A 21,943-nucleotide genomic window follows, 5' to 3' on the forward strand; every position below is an offset into this window, starting at 1 on the left:
CGCACAACGGAAAGTTGGTTTTGATCCAAAGCTTGAGAAGATTCTATCCTCAGAAATGACGTGTATGTCTTGCAACAATTGAATTTTAAATCCCGCGCTTAGTCCGAATCAGTTGGGTTGTCCGACGGCCATGCCCCCTGATTTGTGTCGCATGAAAATTGGCGCAATTGCACCAGAATCCGAGTGCGTGCGCCAAAACCCCTGTTAAATGTGACACAAAACGGAAATAGTCCGGAAACCTGATGGAAATGCGATCTGTGGACCCTTCGTAAATGTGCCCCAATGAGGATCCAGGGGCACGCTGTATCACACTCTGTGGGACTGCCCAAACTCCAGGAATTCTGGAGAGCAGTACACGAGATAATAGAACAAATTATCCAGAAGCCCTTTCCTGCACAACCAGCGTAGACAGTCCTTCACCTAAAAATGAAAACTTATACAGATTTTTGTAAGAGTCTTCTGTGCAAACTGTTTACTATAGCCAGGAACGTTATCACTCGCCACTGGAAGGCCATGCATCGGAATACATGAGGGAAATAAATTTAAAGGGCACCTACCACCACGATTCTACCTATAAAGGTAGATTGGGTGGTAGGTGGATGTAAGGGACGTGAGGATAGCTCTTTTTAGAGCTAATCCTCACGTCCCCGCTAACTTTTGGTACACTTTATGGAACTAATATATAGGTAGAATCGTGGTGGTAGGTTCCCTTTAAGCTATAGATACGAAATGTATCTTCCAAAATGGCCTCCTCAAGGGACAACCAATCCAACAGATATGGGCACCATGGGCATCTCACACTCTTTGTGATCCGATTGTGGTCTAGCAGCTTGTACCTAATGGGGTTTTTATGGAAAATTACTTCCTTGGGTATATGTAATGCATCACCATTGAGGTCCTCATAGACACCAGATGCTAGAGATGAGGTCAGAGATTTCTGTGAGAGTTTTAGCTATTGTTGTTCAATGTGTTGTAGTTTTTCTTTTCAGACAAATCATATAATATATGTATGACTAGCTGTGAGGGGCCGGGGGTTGATGACAGAGAGGGACAAGTGTATAGCACATTACTTGTTTAATACTCAGCAATTGTACTTTAACCGTATTTTAGTCTCATCCTTCACTCAGTAGCGTTTGCAATGCGAATCCAATGTCTGTTTGTTTATGCATAGTATAACAAAAACCCAATAAAAATTATTGAAACGAAAAGTACAATAGAGGAGTTGACTTTTATTGCAATTCAACTAGTGAAGATAATGAGATAACTACTGAAAAGTGATCTCTACGGAGCAGGAAATCTGTTCTTATGGTAAAAGCTCATTATTATTATTATGTTACCAAAAATATCACAATTATAAAAAAATAAAATAACAGTCTTCTGATGCTACTTACAATCTATATTTGCCAAAATATATGTGATGTGTATGGCTAGCTATGGAAGATAAGAGTATTGATACACATTAATAACCTTTTAGTAATGATGGTTATGCATCTGTGCGGAGGACATGTATAATGCTCTGGAAACATTTGTGGCTGTACATATCAGTGAAAAGAACAGTTCAAGAAACAATTTATACAAGATTTGGCTCAAAGTGTATGGATCTAATCTTCATAGCTACATATTTAAGGGAATACCACCATCCGTGCCATGTGTACCAAACAATCCCGTCATCTGTGTTAGATGTGTAAGGTCCTTTGTAGTACAAGCCATTCAGGTTGGTAGAGTGACACCTGGTGGAAGTATCATAGAAGAAATCAAGTACAGAAATTGGAAAGACATGTAATACAAATAATCAATCATAATACATATCATGTCTTAATAAAAATGTTTATTCTGTATATATTTTATTTTTTATTTTATTTCTTTATCATACATAAATAAGAAGAATATATTCTACAGATTTCACCACAATGTGCTGAACTGCAATAATAGCTCTAGTAATTGACGCTCCAGGACTCAATAGAATACAACACATATTGGGGGTCATTTACTAAAGGCCCGATTCGCGTTTTCCCGACGTGTTACGCGAATATTTCCGATTTGCGCCGATTGTACCTGAATTGCCCCGGGATTGTGGCGCACGCGATCGGATTGTGGCGCATCGGCGCCGGCATGCGCGCGACGGAAATCGGGGGGCGTGGCCGAACGAAAACCCGACGTATTCGGAAAAACCGCCGCATTTAAAGACCGAAAAAGTGTCGCTTGGGGAGCGCTTACCTTCACTTGGTCCGAGGTGGTGAATTCCGGCGCGATGAGATGACTTTCAGTGCAGCAGCGCCACCTGGTGGACGGCGGAAGAACTACATTCATAAATCCCGGCCGGACCCGAATGCAGAGCAGAGAACGCGCCGCTGGATCGCGACTGGACCGGGTAAGTAAATGTGCCCCATTATTTTAAAAGTATTGTCCAGGGTTTTAAAAAAAATGGCTTATCCTGTTCAGTACAGCCTATGGTGATGTGCTTTACTGCTTTGTGGATAGTCCCCGATTCAGTAGTCCTGCTACTTACTGCTGTCTGCAAACTCTCTGTGATTCTTTGTTTACATGTCTGAGCTGTGCTGAATAGGAGGTGTTATAAAGTGGGAGACGCCATAAAGACAGCTTATAGAAGTGAGACATTTATTGAAAAGTGGCCAACCACTTTAAATCTACAACTAAAGAATAAGACGCCACTTAAACCAATGAAGATGGCCCATAGTGGCATACAGACTAACGGACTGCATCATGTGCCCCACTAATATTCCATTGCATAGTGCACAGATGTTACCTGTTATACCACCATCCTCCTTTGTCCTCCTTTGCACAATTCTCTTCATAGTTATCATTGTCTCGATCCCATGTACTGAACTTCATCCCATTGTGGTTTGCCCACCATTGAACTTCAGGGTTAAAGCCCCCAGTCAGAGAGTCACCAGCTGTACCCGAGTATTCCCCACAACTTATTTGGTAAGCATTCTGGTGTGGAGGAAAAAAGTATCAAGATAACAAGTATTAATATATATTAAATTCTTTGATAATGAATATCTATGAAAGCCTTTACCTTCAGTAATATTGCTCTGTTATTTTTCTCCCCTTTATAAATGAGTCTGTGTAACAACATTACACAATGTTTCCACCCTTGTATGTATGACTCAGTGTGACCATTTTATTACAGTGTTTTGCTAGAGTTGAAGTACTGTCATGACATAGCACCTAAAATATTGTACTATAAACTTAGCAGTGGTGATGCTTTCCTATACTACTTTTATGGAAGACGACTGTTGTTCTAACATGTAGGCAGGGGTGTAACTTGAGGGGGTATAGAGGGTGCAGTCACAACTGGGCCCAAGAGGCTTAGGGGCGCCATAAGGTGTCACTTTCCCATATGAGAAGACTAGTAATATAAACCATATGTTATAGTTGGGGGCTTGGCACAGACTTTGCATTAAGGCCTATGAGCTTCAAGTTATGCCACTGCATATATGTTTCAGCTGTACTTTACAGGACTAAGAACCCAAAAACACAGTCCATCCAAGGGTGCAAAAACCTGTTTCTTAATAGTTTCCTAAATTACCTCTTCATCTCCAACTCTGAAGCTTTTATAGTCAGCATATCTCTTTTGTCCTTCAAAATCCAAAAGGTCTATTCTCAGTATGTAGTCATCTACAAAGCAAATAACTAGTGATTGATCACTCAACTCACATCAAAAACAGCTTCTGCTAGTATAAATTGTTACTAAACATGCACATTCAGGCAAAACAACAATCTCGTTGCCCCAGCTGGTAATTTAATAACCCAATATTATGGTACAGATATTTGATTTACCTGTAGTCTAATATTTAAGGTTCTGTTTTGGTGCAGACAGTATGAAAAAGATAGAAGCCGCAATATTTATAATAATAGACAGGAACATTTCATAATAAGGGTAAAAAATGAGAGTTTACACAGTACCAAAATTCATTCTAGATATATACACTATATGCTAGCCTTCTCCTGCTCTATAATATACTACCTACAGATAGCAAACTATGTATAATATGCTAGCCTCCTCCTGCTCTATAATATACTACCTACAGATAGCAAACTATGTATAATATGCTAGCCTCCTCCTTTTCTATAATACACTACCTACAGCCAAAACTACAAGAAAAAGCCAGATATTTTCACAATTTAAAGTAATTCACAGGTTTTAAATGTATTGGCGCCCTAATTACACCAATACAAGAGAAAGTAGGAGAAATTTGGATTGTTATTGTAGTTTCCCTCTAGTTTCCTCTTAACAGGATGAATCATGGGTCTGGAGAAGAGGCTACAATGATAATCAAGCTCTGTCCACACCTCCTCGATTCAGGTCTTGAGTCATGAATGTAAACCTTTGTGCTGGGCAATGGCCTGGGTGCCCAAAGAGAGGGTTCCAAGTGCCACCTCTGGCACCCGTGCCATAGGTTCGCCACCACTGCTCTATAACATGCTGCCTGCTGATAGGGCTCTATCCACAGTCTGCTCAACATCCACAGGATGTTTCGTAAAATCTGTTTAGTTCCTACTGCTCTATAACAAACTATCACGTTGTCCAGCCTGCTCAGCTCCTCCTGCTCTAAAAGATGCTACCTGAAGACAGAAAACTTTATACAACCTACTGGCAGGATTGTCTGGGGAGCTATCAGGTCCAGCAACAGAAGGATTCTGAATCACCAACTTCAATGTTCATTGAGTGACTGCAGGATTAACAGTATCACCCCATACACACTGCTGACTCATCTGTCCTTTATGCACCTGCAGAGGTCACATCAAGGGATTTCCTTCATCTTCTCTGCATAGCCGGCTCACCGGCATCACATCTACACAGCCACATCTAAGTTATGTCATCTGTGTTTGAAAGATGAAGCATGGGTAGCATTTAGGAAGAAATGTAGATTGAATTGCTGGTATTTACAGATATAGCTGTAATATATGAGATAACTGTTTTATTGTAGAAATTTAGGAATCATGAATCACTCATGTGTGAGATTGAATTTTTCCTATCTGCTTCTGGACACTGCCTCCACTTTATGTCACATCCTCATAGTATAGCAGAAGATGGGAAATAGAAGGACATTGCCCTTTACACTGAATGGATCAAAATCAACTAATGTTCACGCGCCGGAGATCTTAGCACTAATAAATATTCCGCTACCAACACAGAACTGTTTATGTGAAGCTCCAGTTTGTAATATATGACCTGGGATAAGGATAACCTCATCACATGCAAATATGGAAGCAATTGAATGTTACTAAATTTGTTATATTTATAAGCAGCAAATGTAAACTCCATGGCTGAGGAAGGATGAATTTTCAGCCACGCATACAGGTTATTGTTTATAGCTGTTCTCATTTTCGTAGTACGCTTTTTATATTCTTTGTATATATTTTTCTGCTTATTCTCTCATGAATTTAATAAATATTATATCTTGTGTAATATAGTATAATATTTTTTTTATAGTTTGTATTGTTTGTAGCTGCCTGTATTATGTATAGGAACCGCACAGACAAAAGTAGAACTAAGAGGTCCATGTTTTCAGGAAAAAAAGACCATATCAAAAACAATGTTGTGTGTAATGCAGAAGGACACTGAATAGATGCTACTCGTAGGGAGTGGTGTAACTGGCCCCCTGCTTTTTACCATCTAACGTGGAGGGATTTCATTTTTTAAAGTGGTATATTGGCTGTGAAACAAGAAAGAAGAAACACTTATCTTTTGGGACATCAGATCCAGTTCTGTGCCTCCGTCAGCCCTGGTCTCTTTAAATATACAAAGGCTCAGCGGTGACATCATGACCATAGCTCATGTCACGAACAAGAGTAGGTGCTTGCTGTGGTTGTGACGTAACCGCAGAGCCCACACATACAGAGACCAGCAGTGACAGGGGTACTGTCACACAGTGGGGCTTATTTACTAAGGGTCCGAGGACCGCATAAACATCGGATATTCCACCGATTTCGGATTTGCGCAGCATTTAAAAGGGTATTGTGTCGCACACGATCGGATTTCGGTGCAATCGTGCCGTCTTTCATGCAACGGAAATTGGGGGGCGTGCCATCGGACGATCTGGCGGATTCGGACAAACAGCGGGAATTAACTTGAAATTTGTGTCGCAAGCCAAGCACTTACAGGAGGAAGATGGTGAACTCCGGCGGACCTGATCAGGGAAGCACACTATTAGCAAGTCGGGTGCACAATGTAAGTGAATCGCGGCACAGTGCATTGTCGGGATCTCCTCCGGACCGGGTAAGTAAATGTGTCCCAGTGTGTTCTTGGTCAGTTCTTGGACCGTTCTTGGTCGCATGCGTTTCTGCATGTTTACCATGTGTTTGGCTGCTTTGATTCTGTTTTTCTTCATTTGTGGACGTTTAAGCAGCTGTGAAAATGTTAATACAGTATTCCAACCAGCCAAACAACGCATGCATTTTCAGTGCTTGGTTTAAAAGCACCAAGAACACACCCTTAAGGTTTTTTAAAGGGTTAACACACCTTACAGCCAAGGATTTAAGTACTGCAGCCCCTCTATGCCCGTCAGGCTCATTAGCATAATTTTAACCGTTGATTTTAGAAGGAAGGAGGCTGTGGATAACAAATATAAGAAGATTACCACAGTCACAGTGCCTGGATCTATGAGTAAGTGTCTCCGGTTTATGCATGATACTATGGGGCAGATTTATCAAGCTGTCTAAAAGGGAGAATGCTCTTAGTTGCCCATGGCAACCAATTACAGCTCAGCTTTAATTTTACCAGTGCTTATGAATATTTTAGAGGGGAGCTGTAATTAGTTGCTTCATTAAATTTAGATAAGCAACGCTGCACTCTCCTGAAATTGCATGTATACGAAGTTATAGTATGGTTCCATAGTCATGGGGTATATCACTATGGCACACTAACTTATATTCAGGGAGCAGGGAATTTGTGAGCCCATTTTGAGGATTTGGGGCATATGCGACAAGGATCTTTTGAAAAAATTGATATAGCTGGGAAATAAGCTGAAATTTGTTGCATAATCTGTATTTCCCATAGATGAATGGTTCTAAACAGCACACTAAATTGGGTCAAGAATTGAAAATGCAGTGCAATATCATAAAATAAATGTACCTTGTAATGTCAGATAATGTAATTTGTCATTTCCGAGCCAGAATTCTCCCATTGCTGTATTGAAATCACCAAACCCATCTTTGTAGTCAGTCCAATTTCTTAATGAAAACATGAACACAGAATAATTTTAGGTGTCAAAAAACCTTTGCAACAATTTTTATATTATTTGAGAAGTGAATAATAATAAATATTTCCGGTACTTCTGTGGCATCATCATATTGGCCAGCACTTTACAGATAGTGGGGTGCATATAAAAGAGCATTACTGAGTGATAACATAGTCATATGAAACAATAGGAATTGATAGTGTAATATATGGTATATGTTACCTTTTTTCTACTTTCTTCTCCTGCAGTGAGCAGTGAGTTTAAAGAAATCTACAATGAAAGTCAAGCATGATACACCATGGACATTTACTCATAGATCTAGGCAGAGTGACACCATGCTGCAGCTTCATAGGCTGTTAAACTATATCAACCTCCTCCTATCCTTGGCACTTCCCCCCTTCCTCGGCCTGATGTAACCTCACTGCAACAGAGGAAGTTTCAGCACACAGAGGAAAGGGGAATTGCTTCTTGCACACATGTAACAGCCTGTGAATCTGCAGCACAAATGGCCTCCGGTAACACCCCCAGGAACACTTCAAACTCATTAGCATTATATTAAAAATTGATTTTAAAATGAAGGAGACCATGGATAACAAATATAAGAAGATTGCCACAGTCACAGTGCCTGGATCTATAAGTAACTGTCCCTGGTTTATCGTGTGTGATTAAAAGTAGTTTCCCGTTAAGTCTACAAATCGGATTGATAAGGAAAGGGAGCTAAAGATAAACTCTTTACAGGCTGTGGCCGCATTCACACAACCATACATACGCCCCTCCATAGACGGTAATGGGCGCACCGAGCGATACGGTGCTGTATACACGTGGCACTATACTCCTCGGTAAACAGGAAAAAGATAGGACATGTGCTACCACATCAGTGTGAATGCGCCCTTAGCGGATATTTATCTTGAAAATTCAACACTGTACTAAGAGATAAGACTATCCAGGGACCATAAAGACTTAAAGCATTAGAAACTTGAACTCCGGGAGCCCCTCAAGCTCATTTGCTCATCTGCTTTGTAAAAACAAGGAAGAGCAGATACTGCCAGAAGAGGCACACACCAGAACGTAAGTGTGCTTGGTTTACAATCCTTGATCCTGGTGGTAGATTTCCATTAAAGCAGTTTGAAGAATTGTATATTCCCACTATACATCCTTTTGACAGGGCAGGCTATTGTTTGTGACTTATTTTTTTGATCTCACCTCTTGGTACCATGCAGAAGATGTTGTACTGGCTGTTTCATTATATTATAGTTTTTTTTATAAAGTTAATGATTACCTATAAAAGTTCTGACTTCCATCAGAGCGTCTCTGAAAGACTGTCCATCCCCCTCCTTCAGACATGTCACAAAATACAGAGAATGAGGAGTTATTCTGCAGGGGTTTAATTTTATAGAATCCACTTTGCTTATGTCCATCATTGTAGATTTCGCCGCAGTCTGTAAAAAAGGCAGTAAACAGGCAGTTATGTTTAACTTTTTTAATACTGAGGCAGGAATAAGCGATGGGCCCTGGGCTGTATGGCTATTATAACCCCTACATATAGTACTGGAATCAAGCTTTTTGTGGAACGGAGAATGTGTCCCTTCTGCCTGCTATCAATATGCAGTTTCAGGACCTTTGGAGGATCTGCAAAGGTCCTGAAATGGCTCTTGTGTACATATGTATTGAGAGCAGGAACAGAGGATTTCATGAATGAAGGTCCTTCTCAATATAACATTTGGTGGGTGGTTCAGGTGGCCATGGGCCGCTACTGACTGGGGCTATGTAAAAAAGACCAGTGGACGACCACTGGAGTGTTTGCGCTGGATTAAGAAATGGTTAACTCAGATGCACAACCCCTGTCCAACTACAGTGAAGGAATAAGGACTGTACTTACTGGGTTTAAACAAAAAACTGACCTGCAAATGTTCTTTTGTCTCCTAAATCAATTACAATCGTCTCATCTCCTCTGTCCATGAACTGAAGCTCCTTTTCTTGCAAAAGGTTTTCAATTTTTATTTGTTGTAATTTTGTTTGGTGCTCAAGAAGTCTTACTTGGGCCTTTAACCTCAGTTGTTCTTGGATACATTCTTCTAAGGCCTTAAAAATCAAAGATATGACCATTATATATATTATATATATGAACTGAGTTTATCAGAAAAACTGTTTCATCATTTTTAAGTGTCAAGGTTAGTTTATATGGCAGATTTTGATCTCAGGTTTTGTGGGGTGAAAGTCAGTGGCAAATTCATTCTCCCATAATAACCAATAGGAGGCTCCTAAGACTTGCTCTATATTCTAAAGTGAATCATTGTGGATACTGCTCGATACTTAAATGGATACTTAAATGGAACTTATCACCACAAATTTCACATATACAGCTGAGCCCTATTTACTAACTGACACACAACTTTTAGCTAAAATAGTTTCCCTTACATCCCCATAGATCAACTTTATCTTATATTACCTGGAATCAGAGGGGGAGTGTCCTACTCAACTGGCCCCTCCCATCTACTCCTCCCCATGTCCCATACCTCTTCTCAGCAGTCAGCACTTAAAGGGGTATTTCCATTTCAGCAAATTAATGCTATTGTATGTATTATAAAAAAATTGATACAATTTTCCAATATACTTTTTGTATCAATTCTTTACAGTTTTCTAGATCTCTGCTTGCTGTCATTCTATAGGAAGCTTCTATGTTTACTTCCAGTGCATAGAAATCTCACCATGGTCACACAGGTGCACGACTCCTTATAACACACAGCTCTGATTACTCTCTGGGATACCAACGAGCCGTGCACCTGTGTAACCATGGTCAGATTTCTGTCCACTGGAAGTAAACTTCCTGTAGAATGACAGCAAGCAGAGACCTAGAAAACAGTTAGGAATTGATACAGAAAGTATATTGGAAAATAATGTTTTATAATACAAACAATGACATTAATTTGCTGAAATGGGAATACCCCTTTAATGTCATGTGACCAGGGTGATGTCATCTAAGGTTCTTTACCCAGTTACACTTGCAACATCTACCCCATGCATGTATCTGATAACATGAAATCACTGCAGCCTCCCTGGACTTCTACTCCTCCCGATGCCTCCATGGAGTTTTCTGTGATTTCATGTGATCAGATACATACCTGAGGTAGATGCTGCAAACTTAACAGGACCTAAGATCAACCTGGCCACATTGCACTTTCCTGTTTTTTCATGTCCATTTTCACTCCCCACCTTCAAAAATCTATAACTTTTTATTTTTACATCTAAAGAGCTGTGTGACGGCTTGTTTTCTGCGTAACAAATTGCACTTCATAGTGATGGTATTAAATATTCCATGCCATGTACTCGGAAGCGGGAAAAAAATTCCAAATGCAGTGAAAATGGTGAAAAAACGCATTTGCGCCATTTTCTTGTGGGCTTGGATATTACGTCTTTCACTGAGCACCCCAAATGACATGTCTACTTTATTCTTTGGGTCGGTACGATTAAGGGGATACCAAATTTGTATAGGTTTTATAATGTTTTCATACATTTACAAAAATTAAAACCTCCTGTACAAAAATTATTTTTTTGATTTTGCCAACTTCTGGCGCTAATAACTTTTTTATACTTTGGTGTACGGAGCTGTGGGTGGTGTAATTTTTTGCGAAATTTGATAATATTTTCAATGATATCATTTTTTGGACTGTACGACCTTTTGATCACCTTTTATAGATTTTTTTATATTTTTCAAAATGGCAAAAAAGTGCCATTTTCGAATTTGGGCGCTATTTTCTGTTACGGGGTTAAACGCATTGAAAAACCGTTATCATATTTTGATAGATCGGGCATTTTCGGACGCGTTGATACCTAATGTGTTTATGATTTTTACTGTTTATTTATATTTATGTCAGTTCTAGGGAAAGGGGGGTGATTTGAAATTTTAGGTTTTTTTATTATAATTTTTTTTTTTTAAAAACTTTTTTTTATTTTTATTTCTACTATTTTTCAGACTCCCTAGGGTACTTTAACCCTAGATTGCCTAATCGATCCTATCATATACTGCCATACTACAGTATGGACGTATATGGGGAATTTCCTCCTATCAGCACATTGTAATGAAGGGGTTAAAACGAAATAATACCATGGAGACGGATCGCCGCTCCCCGATGACGTTACGGGGAGCAGCGATCCCAGGTAAGATGCCGGCACCCATGCGCCGCTATCTTTTTGAGGCTGCCGGCAGCTTTGCCGGCAGCCATCACATTGATAACACCCGCGATCGGTGCTGGCAATATGCAGCAAAGACTTACCGGCTATGGAGAGGGCTCAGCCCGTGAATACACGGCGGGCGGGCGCGAACTGGTTAATGTTTCATACTGCAGCATGTCCTAGCAGTGAGACCTCTCCATCAGGAACAAGGAAGCAGGGAAATGCAAGTAACATTTACTATACAGGACTCGCTTAGTGTGATGGACTCACATCAGCTGAGTTGCAAATCAGTTTACAAACTGATTTTTTTAACATTGCAGCCATGGAAAAGGACCATTTAGGGATAAGGACAATGCTTTTGATCATAGTTTTTTTTTAATAAAGAATTTATTTTGGGTGGGTTAATTTAAATGGCAGGTTTTAAGATACATTTCCAAAAACATATTGACATATATATATATTGATAAAAAGGCTCTTTTTTGCCCACTTCTTTTTCCTAACCATTGAGAGTATGGACTAGTAATAAGAGAAAACTAAAGCAACATATTCAATTCAGAGAACTTTGTGATTTACACTGTTCTTGATTAAAATCAGACTTACAAAAATATTTACATTTTTGCAATAAACTACTTACAACCAGAAGTTTTCAGGAATACAAAGCAGATGTGCTCATGGTTTATAGCCAAATATTCAGAGACAGAGAATGAGGTTTTATGTGGATTCTCAGTGCCAAACTATACTATTTAAGTTGGGGGCTTAAAGAAAAGGTGCCACATAGGTGCAGCAAGTACCGTTGGATAATATGGTCCTTTATAAGGGACAACTGTTCTCATCAGTATACTGTATTAAGTTCTGAAAAACTTTTCATAAAGTTTATCTTACTGAAACTAATCTCAGAATGCCCGGCTGGTCAGAGTCAAATTTGTTCGGTGAGATTTACTTTATACTGGGTGGGTCAGCACTCCTACCTCCTCCTACCCCCAGTCATTATGCTAGCCATCGTCAGCCCCAATGACCAATTATGAAAATAATCCAATGCATCCCGTCCCTCTACATATGCATCACTTACCATTGATGGGAGAACAAGGAGTGTAATGAAGAATACAATATTGAAAGATTTAATGGAATTTTCCATTGTGACAGATCTAGGAAGATAAAGAGAAAACTTTTCAGTATACGGGTAATAAAATATTAGTAAAACAATATAAATCCAGGGCACCTACTCATAGATCCAGGAAACCATGACTGGTAAAAACTTATATTTGCGATCCATGGCCTCCTTCCATCTCAAAACCAACTTTTAAAATAATGCTGTGAAGCCAGAAGTGCTTCGGAAAGGGGGGGGGGGGGGGGTGAACGGAGCCCATGCGTGCTCACAGGCTGTTACACTGTGCAGAAGCACTTCTCCCTTCTGACTGTGTGAAAAAACTCCCTCAGGTGCCTGAGATAACAGCAGCGAGAGGGTAAGTGCTGAAGGAGCAGGGGGAGGGCAAGACTGTGTAACATGCTTGTGAAGTTACAGAATAGATGGGCTCTGGTAACACCTTCAGAGCCCTTCTGGCTCATTAGTATAATTTTAAAAGTTGTCTTTAGAAGAAAGGAGGTAATGGATGACAAATGTAAGAAGATTACCATGGTCACAGCGCCTGGATCTATGAGTAAGTGTCCCTTGTTTATGATGCTTAATTTTGATGGTAGCTTTCCTTTAATATCCTCTCCTTTGAAGCCGAAATCAAGGCTGAATTGGAAAAAAGAGGTAAAAAATGGAAAATCTGTCTCTTTATGATTCAACCCTCATTATTTTGTGAGGAAAACCTACACAAGCATTCTTACTTATACATATAAGATGAGAAAACATACTGTGTGACCAATTAGCAACAATATGGGAATTTAGGAAAGACATATATCCTAAGATATATCCTCACAAAATTAAATCACTCCATATAAATTGTGTCGCATACATTACACATTCCATACTTTCCCCTGAGACTTGGTTTGGCTTCCAACAGAGGAACGGCAGCACCTGGGCCCAATCATGTGGGTGGGGTTTTCTCCAGAAACATATGATTCCCATTTTAATATATTTTGCAATACTCAAGTTTCAGACGTCATTGTCAGAACACAGCTTGTTCCTTCTATGAAGTTTCTCTTCACTAAGAACTGAAGTGGCTTACATCTGCTATGAGGTTAGACGCTAACTTCTTATTAGAAAAGGGAGGTAGCTAATTGGAGAGCTTCCATAAAACTTCTTCTCTTTCATGGTTCATCAAGTTTTATTTTATGTGTTGTTTGAATAGAAGAAAATTGGCAATTTAGGTTTCTTTCAAAATAAGTATACCATCATGATTAAAAAAACTATTTACTATTTAACCTAAAGGGGTATTCCCGCGAAGAGAAGATTCTTAAATGTACTCAGGATAACAACATAACACATTCTCTAATTCATAGTTATTGACAAAAATATAGCATTTCACATATAATTCCAACTTGTCTCTATCAGTCCTGGTGTACACAATTTCGGTTAGCCCGTAAATCTGCTGATTTTTATAATAGGGCAGGACAGATTTTTCTCATGAATTGTTTTTTTGCTCAATGCAGTGTGATCTCTGCCCCTCCTCCCTTCATTACAAGATGAGCTCACACAGACACTTCCTGCTGGCAGGCAGCACGTTCAGAGACCTTGTGTTATTGTGTGTTATATGCATCTCATGGATCTCATCATCTCCTCTCTGATCTATCTCATCTCTCTTTCTATGTGTCAGATACAAGTATAACGTTCAGAAGCTAAATGAAAGAGTAGATAAACCTTTACCCTGATAATGTAACCGCATTGTCCTCACACAGAGATCATATTATGTCTGCTTAGAGAGTCCCGGGCCAGACTCTGGAATATTACACAGACCATCTCTGAGTGATTTCAGATAAAATAGTAATAAAACTGAGAAAAATTGTAAAGTATGATGAGATCCATGAGATGGATATAACACACACTGACACAATTCAGCTCTGCTATAACTCCTTCCCCTGCGATAAAGATCTTTTCTTATATGCTTGTAGATTTAGTCTCCTCACACTGCTACTTACCGGCAGGAAGTGTGTATGTGTGAGCTCATCAGTGTATAAATGTGTGTAATTGTATAAACATGTCTGTATAATGGTAAATTCACAAGAATGTTTGGGGGACGTATATCTGGCTGCAAATTTGCTGCCGGATATACTTCCCTCATAGGCGTCTATAGCGCCTGGGCTTGGTACGGTGAGCACAACAAGTACTCACTGTTTCGAACAAAAGAGAAAGACCCTGCTCTATCTCTAAGAACAGCCATGCAGCTCTATTCTCTATGGAGAGGGGAGGGGTGAGCCACGATCACCTCTCCTCCTCTCCAGCACACCAGACGTGAATGCAGCCTAAATATATATGTTTTTTTTTATGGAGAAGGGGGCTCATATGCAGAAATCTGCTATGGGGCCCAGGCTCTCCTAGTTACGCCCCTGGTCTCTGCTACATCATTAATCACTCCCTAAGGAAGGAGGGGGTGATAGTGATGCTGGCTGCATAAAGATAAATAACCCTTCCTCCTTACCCCTCTCTTAGGAGTTCTCTTCAGCCGGGTTAACAGTGTCCACTTCAGTATGCTGACTGTATACTGCAGCTTCCAGCCTCCATGACTGAAACAGAGGACGTAAATAAAAATCTTTTTTAGAAGAATAGTGCCTCTAATCCCATGCATAGTGGAACATGTATAAAGATATCTAAAGGGTACTGTGTGAGATTTGTGGGTGGGGGAGCACTGTTGATGGGTTCTTTTTAAAATCAATTTTATTTTTATGGTAATGGGGCACCAGAGCCCCTCAAGCTCCAAGGACTCTGGCTATTACACACTACCTGAGCCCTTCTCCCCCTAATTGCTTCAGAACTTGTGCCCTGAGATGCTTATGCCTCCCAAAGTATTTTAGCATTATTTACATATTTCAAAAGTTAACTTTTGCCACAGAAAAAAGCAGCGTGAAAATAAAAACAAAAGTATGGGTGGCAAGTGTAAGCATAGACTTACTTAACATAGCAGTTGGTTTGGGTAGGTAAATCATGGTGACTGATTCCCTTTAAACGTCTCATATCATGATATAATCACATCTTTTAAGGTTACTGTGGTCACAGTATTGAATAAAATCATCAACCACCATGAACCTATCAGGGGTGGTGATCTGCTTTTATGAAAACCAGGATTCTGTCATAGAACAATCTGTATTAGATCCTGGAAGGAGAAGAGTCTGGTACAGATGTACTACACTGGCAATTTACTGCAATAAGCGCTGGCTTCCATGCAACACAAATTGGGGAGGAGGGGTGCCAACTGCCACAATGGCACATCACCAAAACACTGGCCATACCGGATGCACTGCAACCAACCGACTACAGCCAAACATAGTGAAGATCACATGACCTGCCCAAGTGCAGGACATGTGATGTGGACATGTGATCAGCGGCCATCTTCTGTCCTGTATCTTCTCTGCATGGAGGAAATTAACAGACCGATTAAAGGACAAGTAGCATTGTAATTCTTCATTACAGTCTATGCCAGCAGCATTTTTTCTGCAAAGGGGAACAACATTTTAAATAACAACTAATTACATATTATCTTATATTTTACTGACTCATTTGCCACCCTATGGAGCAAGCGGGGCGGTCTGGGGAAGAGGCAGCGTCGATTACATTGTACTCCGCCACAGTGTTAGATAACGTTACTGGAGGTTTCCGGTAACGCTATCACTCTAACACTGCGGCGTTTGTTTAAGCACTAGGAGCTTCTTACTTCAGTAAGCAGCTCCTAGTGCTGAAATTATGGGTGACAGGTCCTCTTTAAGTTTCATTGATAGTCCTTGTTCCCATGACAGCACAAAATTTAAAAAAATCACTTTTATGGAGTTACAATTATAAAATATACCAATTCCGACTTCAAGTTAAGTACAAATCCGTGGACTGTGAGTATATGGAATATGGTGGTGGGGAGAAAAAAACTAAAAAGATGAAACTGACACTGACAGGAATTCAACTGATTATTTTTCTTACAACACATTAAAAAAACTACCTGCATGGGATTTCTATAAGCCAGACTCAAGAGCCTCTATAAAGACAACCATGTATTTTAAAGGAAATCTGCCAACAAAATCAAGCATAATAAACCAGGGACACTTACTCATAGATCCATGCACTGTGACTGTGGGAATCTTCTTCTATTTGGCATCTATGGCTTCCTTCCCTCTAAATTTCAACTTTTAAAATAATGCTAATTAGCCAGAAGGGATATTGGGGGGCATAATCAGATCCCCTCCATACTGCAGCTTCACAGGCTGCTACAGTGTGGAAGGATCACTTCCCCCTATCGCTGTGGAGGGGGGAAGTGCTGGGCAAGCAAAGGAGTAGGGAAAGCAGGGTAACAGCCTGTAAAGGTACAGAAGAGGGTCTCTGCGAAATGCCTCAATTAGCATAATTTTAAACATTAATTTTATCATAAAAAGATGCCCACAGTCACTGTGCTTTATGAGTAAGTGTCCCTGGTTTATCATGCTGGATTTTGATGGTAGATTTCTACAGTGGTGATAAGTACCTGCACACAGTTTTCAACCCTGGACTCATATCTGTCAACTGACTGGCAGCAGGTCCTTTCTTTCCCAACATATTTAAAAAAGAAACATTTAGAAATGCAAAGACTACAATACCAAAAAAGACCTGGGACCCCATAGACAGAAATCAGGTAGTTTAACATCTAAGACCTGGATGGTGAACACATGCATGGATTTTATAATTTGGATTATTTTATGCATTATGGGTCATAATAGTGCGATACATATCTGGTAAGGAACCAGGGTAATGTTAGAATAAACCCCCAAATCACCAGGCTGTTTCCTAAGATTTAAGGTTGATCACAAGATCTGTTGGCGATTCACATCCATCTATGACAAATCTCCAAAGCCCCTGTGTGATTGGGGAGAGAGAATGAGCTTACCCCTCTGCCAGACCGTGCTCTTGTCTCCTTCTATACTCCTTTCTTGTGTAGGTTTTTCCAAGTTCTGTCCGATGTGCTGTTCAGTTAAGCAACACTGTAACACACATCAGCTATGAGTCAGGGGCCAAGAATGTTTCGGATTATCCAAATTTACAGGGAATACAATAAAAGCATATTGTGAGGAGGACATTCCAAAAAACGCAACATGAACGTGTAACTAAATCAAATCAAACCGTAATCCAAATAAAAATGTATGGAATAAGCAGAGGTGTCATTTCAGCAATTATTAAATCCAACCTCAGGATTATATAACTTGTATAAAAGGGTCTCATAACTACGTTTCTGTACTGAAAATCCCACCATGGAAGTTATTGTATATACTCAAGTATAAGCCGACCCAAGTATAAGCCGAGGCCCCTAATTTTACCACAAAAACCTGGTAAAACCTATATTTTTTTACTTGAGTATAAGCCGAGTTTGGGGTTTTTTGTGCTGAAAAAGTAGGCTTATACTCGAGTATATATGGTACTTAATTAAAAACAGGTAAAATAAATAAAACTGTATCTTTTTTAAAAGGTTTACCCCAAAAAAGTTAATTGAAAGTTGCAGAACAATGAGGGTCTGACCTAAAATAATTGGATTGGCAGGGTGCATGCTCAATCTCTTACTCCGCACAGATGAGGGGCACAGGACCCCCATTCCTTTGGTCAGTGGGAGCCCTATTAGAAAGTTACTCACTATCCTGTGGAGAATTGATAACTGTTAAACCTGTATCAACCCATCCCATAAACCACTACCTGTCATTTTTTTATTTCTCCTAGTCAATTTTCCAATGTTTGATATCTTATTAAAAAAAAGTCAAAAATGCAGAGTAAATTGAGTTACATCAGATAAACCATCTTTTTGAAATTGCGTTGGCTTACGGTACGTCCTCGTAGTATAATGTAGCTGTTGAATGTCCATGGTTTCTGCCAAATGTTCTGTGATATTGTGTCTTTTTGCATTCACTGCTTCTACCTTGCAAAAGGATGCAATTTTGTTAAGTGGACTTCTACAAAGTGTTACTATACATTGCTACACATTAGACAAAGGGGATGGAGTGGTAGATAACCTACAGTCACTGTATCCTGCTGGATGGACCATAAATCTCGATCAATGTGTGCAGAGCACATCTGGTCATAAATGTCAGGACCATGTTATTTAACCCATACAGTAATTCCAACAAGTCTTAAAATATGCTGACAACCAGGGATAAAGTGCACCAGATGTGGATGTAATTTTTGTGCCTGACCATAACTGACCAAGTCAAATGTGTAAATGTCATGAATCCTATAATATCTCCTGGCCGGCCGTAAATGTTTTCATATTGCAAATCAAGTATGCAGGATGTTATAAAATGATATTGAAGGTATCATACTTACATGAGAAAGGTGTTCAGTATGTGCTCATATGTGTCCAACTGATCTGCTTCTACAGCATAACATGGATATATATGGGATAGTTTAAGGGATGAGGCAAACTATTATGCAATATCTGCCTCACTCCGCCAAGAAATAACAGGATCCAAGTTTATTAAAACAATACTGAGGATCAGGGCCTCTGAGTGTTATGAAATGTGATCATGAATTCAGCTAAAAAGTTTGCAACAATTTTTTTGTCTTTCAAGTAGATGGCTTTCTAAGGCTACATTCATATCCCTTTGTTATTATATGCTCAGTGTATATGCCAGGAAAGATATTGGTGTATACATCGAACATATCTATAGAATTATGCTCATCAATAGCCTTACTGTATATACTCGAGAATAAGCCGACCGAGTATAGGCCACGGTACCTAATTTTACCACCAAAAACTGGGAAAACGTATTGACTTGGGTATAAGCCGTGGGTGGGAAATGCATTGGCCACAGCCTCCCAGTATATACCCAGCAAGCCTCCTGTAGTATATAAACCCGCCCCCTGTAGTATGTAGCCACCCCCTTTATTATATAGCTAGCCCCCTTCAGTGTATAGCCAGCCAGCCCTGATTAGTATATAGCTACCCCCCTGTAGTATATAGCCAGCACCTTGTGGTATAAAGCCAGCCCCCTTTAGTATATAGCCTGCCAGTCCCCTTTAGTATATAGCCAGCCCCCATTAGTATATAGCTTGTCATTCCCCTTTACTATATAGCCATCCATCGCCATTAGTATATAGCCAGCCCCCATTAGTATATGGCCAGCCCCGTGTAGAATATAGCCAAGCCCCGTGTAGAATATAGCCAACCCCGGTGTAGTATATAGCCAGCCCCTGTGTAGTATATAGCTAGCCAGCCCCCAGTTTGCACAGCACAAAAAAAATAAACTAAGTACTAAGCTGGCACACACTATGATGTCAGCAGCGCAGGTCCATGTGCAGTGGCTAAGAAGAGGTAAAGGGAACCTGTCATTAGGGAGGTCATTTTTACCTGATGACAGTTACCAATGTGTTGATTTTAAAAATACCTTTATATTACCTGGATCCCTGCCAGCAGTGTGTGGCGAGTCCTGGGGGAGGCAGCTCCAAGGCCCATGCCTCAGTCATGCCGTTACTTCCGCTCCTCACTTAGTTTCTCCCCTACGCATCACAGCAAGGTGTAAGATAAGGGGAAGGGGAATGGGCCTTTGAAACTACTCTACCCCAGGGACTCACCACACACTGATGGCAGGGCACCAGGTAACGTAAAATAAAGTTTTATAAAGAAGTGCAATTGTTCAGAATGCCAATAAAAGCATTTTTAAAATCAACATGGCATAGGCTACTTTAAGCTGTGATCAGGTCAAAAACGACCTCCCTTATGACAGGTTCCCTTTAATACTGTAACTTTGGTGATTTTTACTATACATTATGTGATCAGTGTCATAGAATCAGTCATAGAATGAGCCTACAAAATTATGCAGCATCCAGCATATTCTCTGTGCATTGTTAATCTTAGCTATGGACTTTCCTGATCCTGGTGTCTGTTTAGACACAGCAAAAATATCTGACACGACTCAAATCCCGGAAAACCAAGTCAAGTTATTAAATAGACAATGAGGACTTGGTAACAATGGGATGACTTCTCAATGTCGTGTTTTCAGAAACGCCAAGCATACCTTTGCAACAGAACCTTAGTTTATATCATAGGTGGCTTAGCTACTGGATTAGCTACAATCAGAGCTATAATATACATATGACCATATCCAATGTTGTGACCGATTTCTTTTTATTATACTATCTTTCCAAATCTGAAAAAAGCACATGATAAGCACCATCACAAGAGTGTGGCCATAAGTGCCACAACTGCAGGGGATGAGATGGAGCATGCAATCAGAAGACTATTAGGATGGAAGTCCTAGCGAGGTGGTGGATTCAACAGGGAATGTTTTTAGTTTATAAATGTATCAGTATCTCTTTGGATGAATTGTTGACCAAATCTGCAACCACTACTCATTTCCATGGGATACTTGGGGGTCGCCATTCTTGGGATTACTAAACATTGCAGTAATCAAGACCCCCAAATTGCCAAGAAAATAAGAATTGTGTTCATGGATAACTAATGACCGTGACACTGTATATAAATTCATGAAGGTGGGTGTGGTAATCAAATTCATATTAGGGAAGGAAGTCCAAAACTAGATTGTGGCATATGCGCCCCTGGTGAGATTTTCAGGTTATAGTTCTAATTAAATATAGTGGCCTGAAAAAATTATTTTTATTTTTTTTGTTTAATATGACAACTAAAAGAACATCTTCAAAAGTCATTTTATGGAGACACCTTCCCTTTAAGGGGAAGGAGAGAGCAGCTTTTTGTGAGACTGGGGCGAGGCATCTGAGCATCCCATGCCGCATCATTATTGAGGAGGGTTTGGCACATTCTGTCATCTGATGGAAACATTTGAAAAAAAATTGAGAATATTTAGACCATCACAAAATGGAGCAACTTGGTGCTGCAGATGAGCCATCTATTCGAATATATCAAACAATAAAAATACTCTCAGTATAGTGTAAGCGATCAGAAATCTAAAAAGGTTGTAATAATGGTGCCTGGTTCTCTCCATGCCGGGAGGGAAAAGAAGAAATGATTTTGTGATTGGACATGTTGACACTAACATATCATAGACACCGTTCACACTGGTCCGTTTAGTGCCTTTCCAAATGAAACCAGCAGTTTGTGGTGTAACATGGAGGCTGGGTAAAAAAATGAACACACATAGTGCAGAGCATCCCAAATGTTAAATAAAAGTATTGAAACAAATTCACATAACAGCTTTACAACTGTGCAATCATGAAATCACTAAGGCCCCTTTCACACTTGCGTTTTTCACGCGCATGCTTTTGAAGCGCAGAACTTGCATTCCACTCTGACCCATTGAAACCAATGGGTCTTTTCAGACTTGCATTTTTTTTCACGCACGTTTAAATCTTGACATGCTCTACTTTTGCAAGTCACGCGCGTGAAAAACGCACCATGCAAGTCTATGGAGACGCATCAAAAACGCATTGCACTCTGAGATACATGCAAGTGCAATGCGTTTTTCATACATCAATTTGCCAT

General features: G+C 40.0%; 1 protein-coding gene across 6 annotated transcripts; it reads right to left on the minus strand.

The window, feature by feature from the left end:
• Window positions 1-1,209: 1,209 nt before the first annotated feature.
• Window positions 1,210-18,895, minus strand: FGL1 (fibrinogen like 1). 6 transcript variants are annotated; one of them, XM_072122416.1, is made up of 10 exons: window positions 18,811-18,895; window positions 17,390-17,483; window positions 14,966-15,050; window positions 12,451-12,526; window positions 9,110-9,290; window positions 8,488-8,647; window positions 7,103-7,200; window positions 3,554-3,642; window positions 2,768-2,955; window positions 1,210-1,730 (listed from the first exon to the last, which is right to left on the minus strand). In XM_072122416.1, exons 4-10 carry the CDS (start codon window positions 12,514-12,516, stop codon window positions 1,571-1,573), a joined length of 942 nt encoding a protein of 313 aa, XP_071978517.1. In that variant the 5' UTR covers window positions 12,517-12,526; window positions 14,966-15,050; window positions 17,390-17,483; window positions 18,811-18,895; the 3' UTR covers window positions 1,210-1,570. The 6 variants fall into 6 exon arrangements, with proteins under 6 accessions (XP_071978517.1, XP_071978524.1, XP_071978510.1 ...); XM_072122423.1 differs by having other exon boundaries at window positions 17,390-17,499; window positions 18,811-18,857; XM_072122409.1 differs by lacking the exon at window positions 14,966-15,050 and having other exon boundaries at window positions 18,811-18,888.
• Window positions 18,896-21,943: the final 3,048 nt, after the last annotated feature.

The sequence above is a fragment of the Engystomops pustulosus genome, chromosome 1 (assembly GCF_040894005.1).
Source record: "Engystomops pustulosus chromosome 1, aEngPut4.maternal, whole genome shotgun sequence".
Taxonomy (NCBI): domain Eukaryota; kingdom Metazoa; phylum Chordata; class Amphibia; order Anura; family Leptodactylidae; genus Engystomops; species Engystomops pustulosus.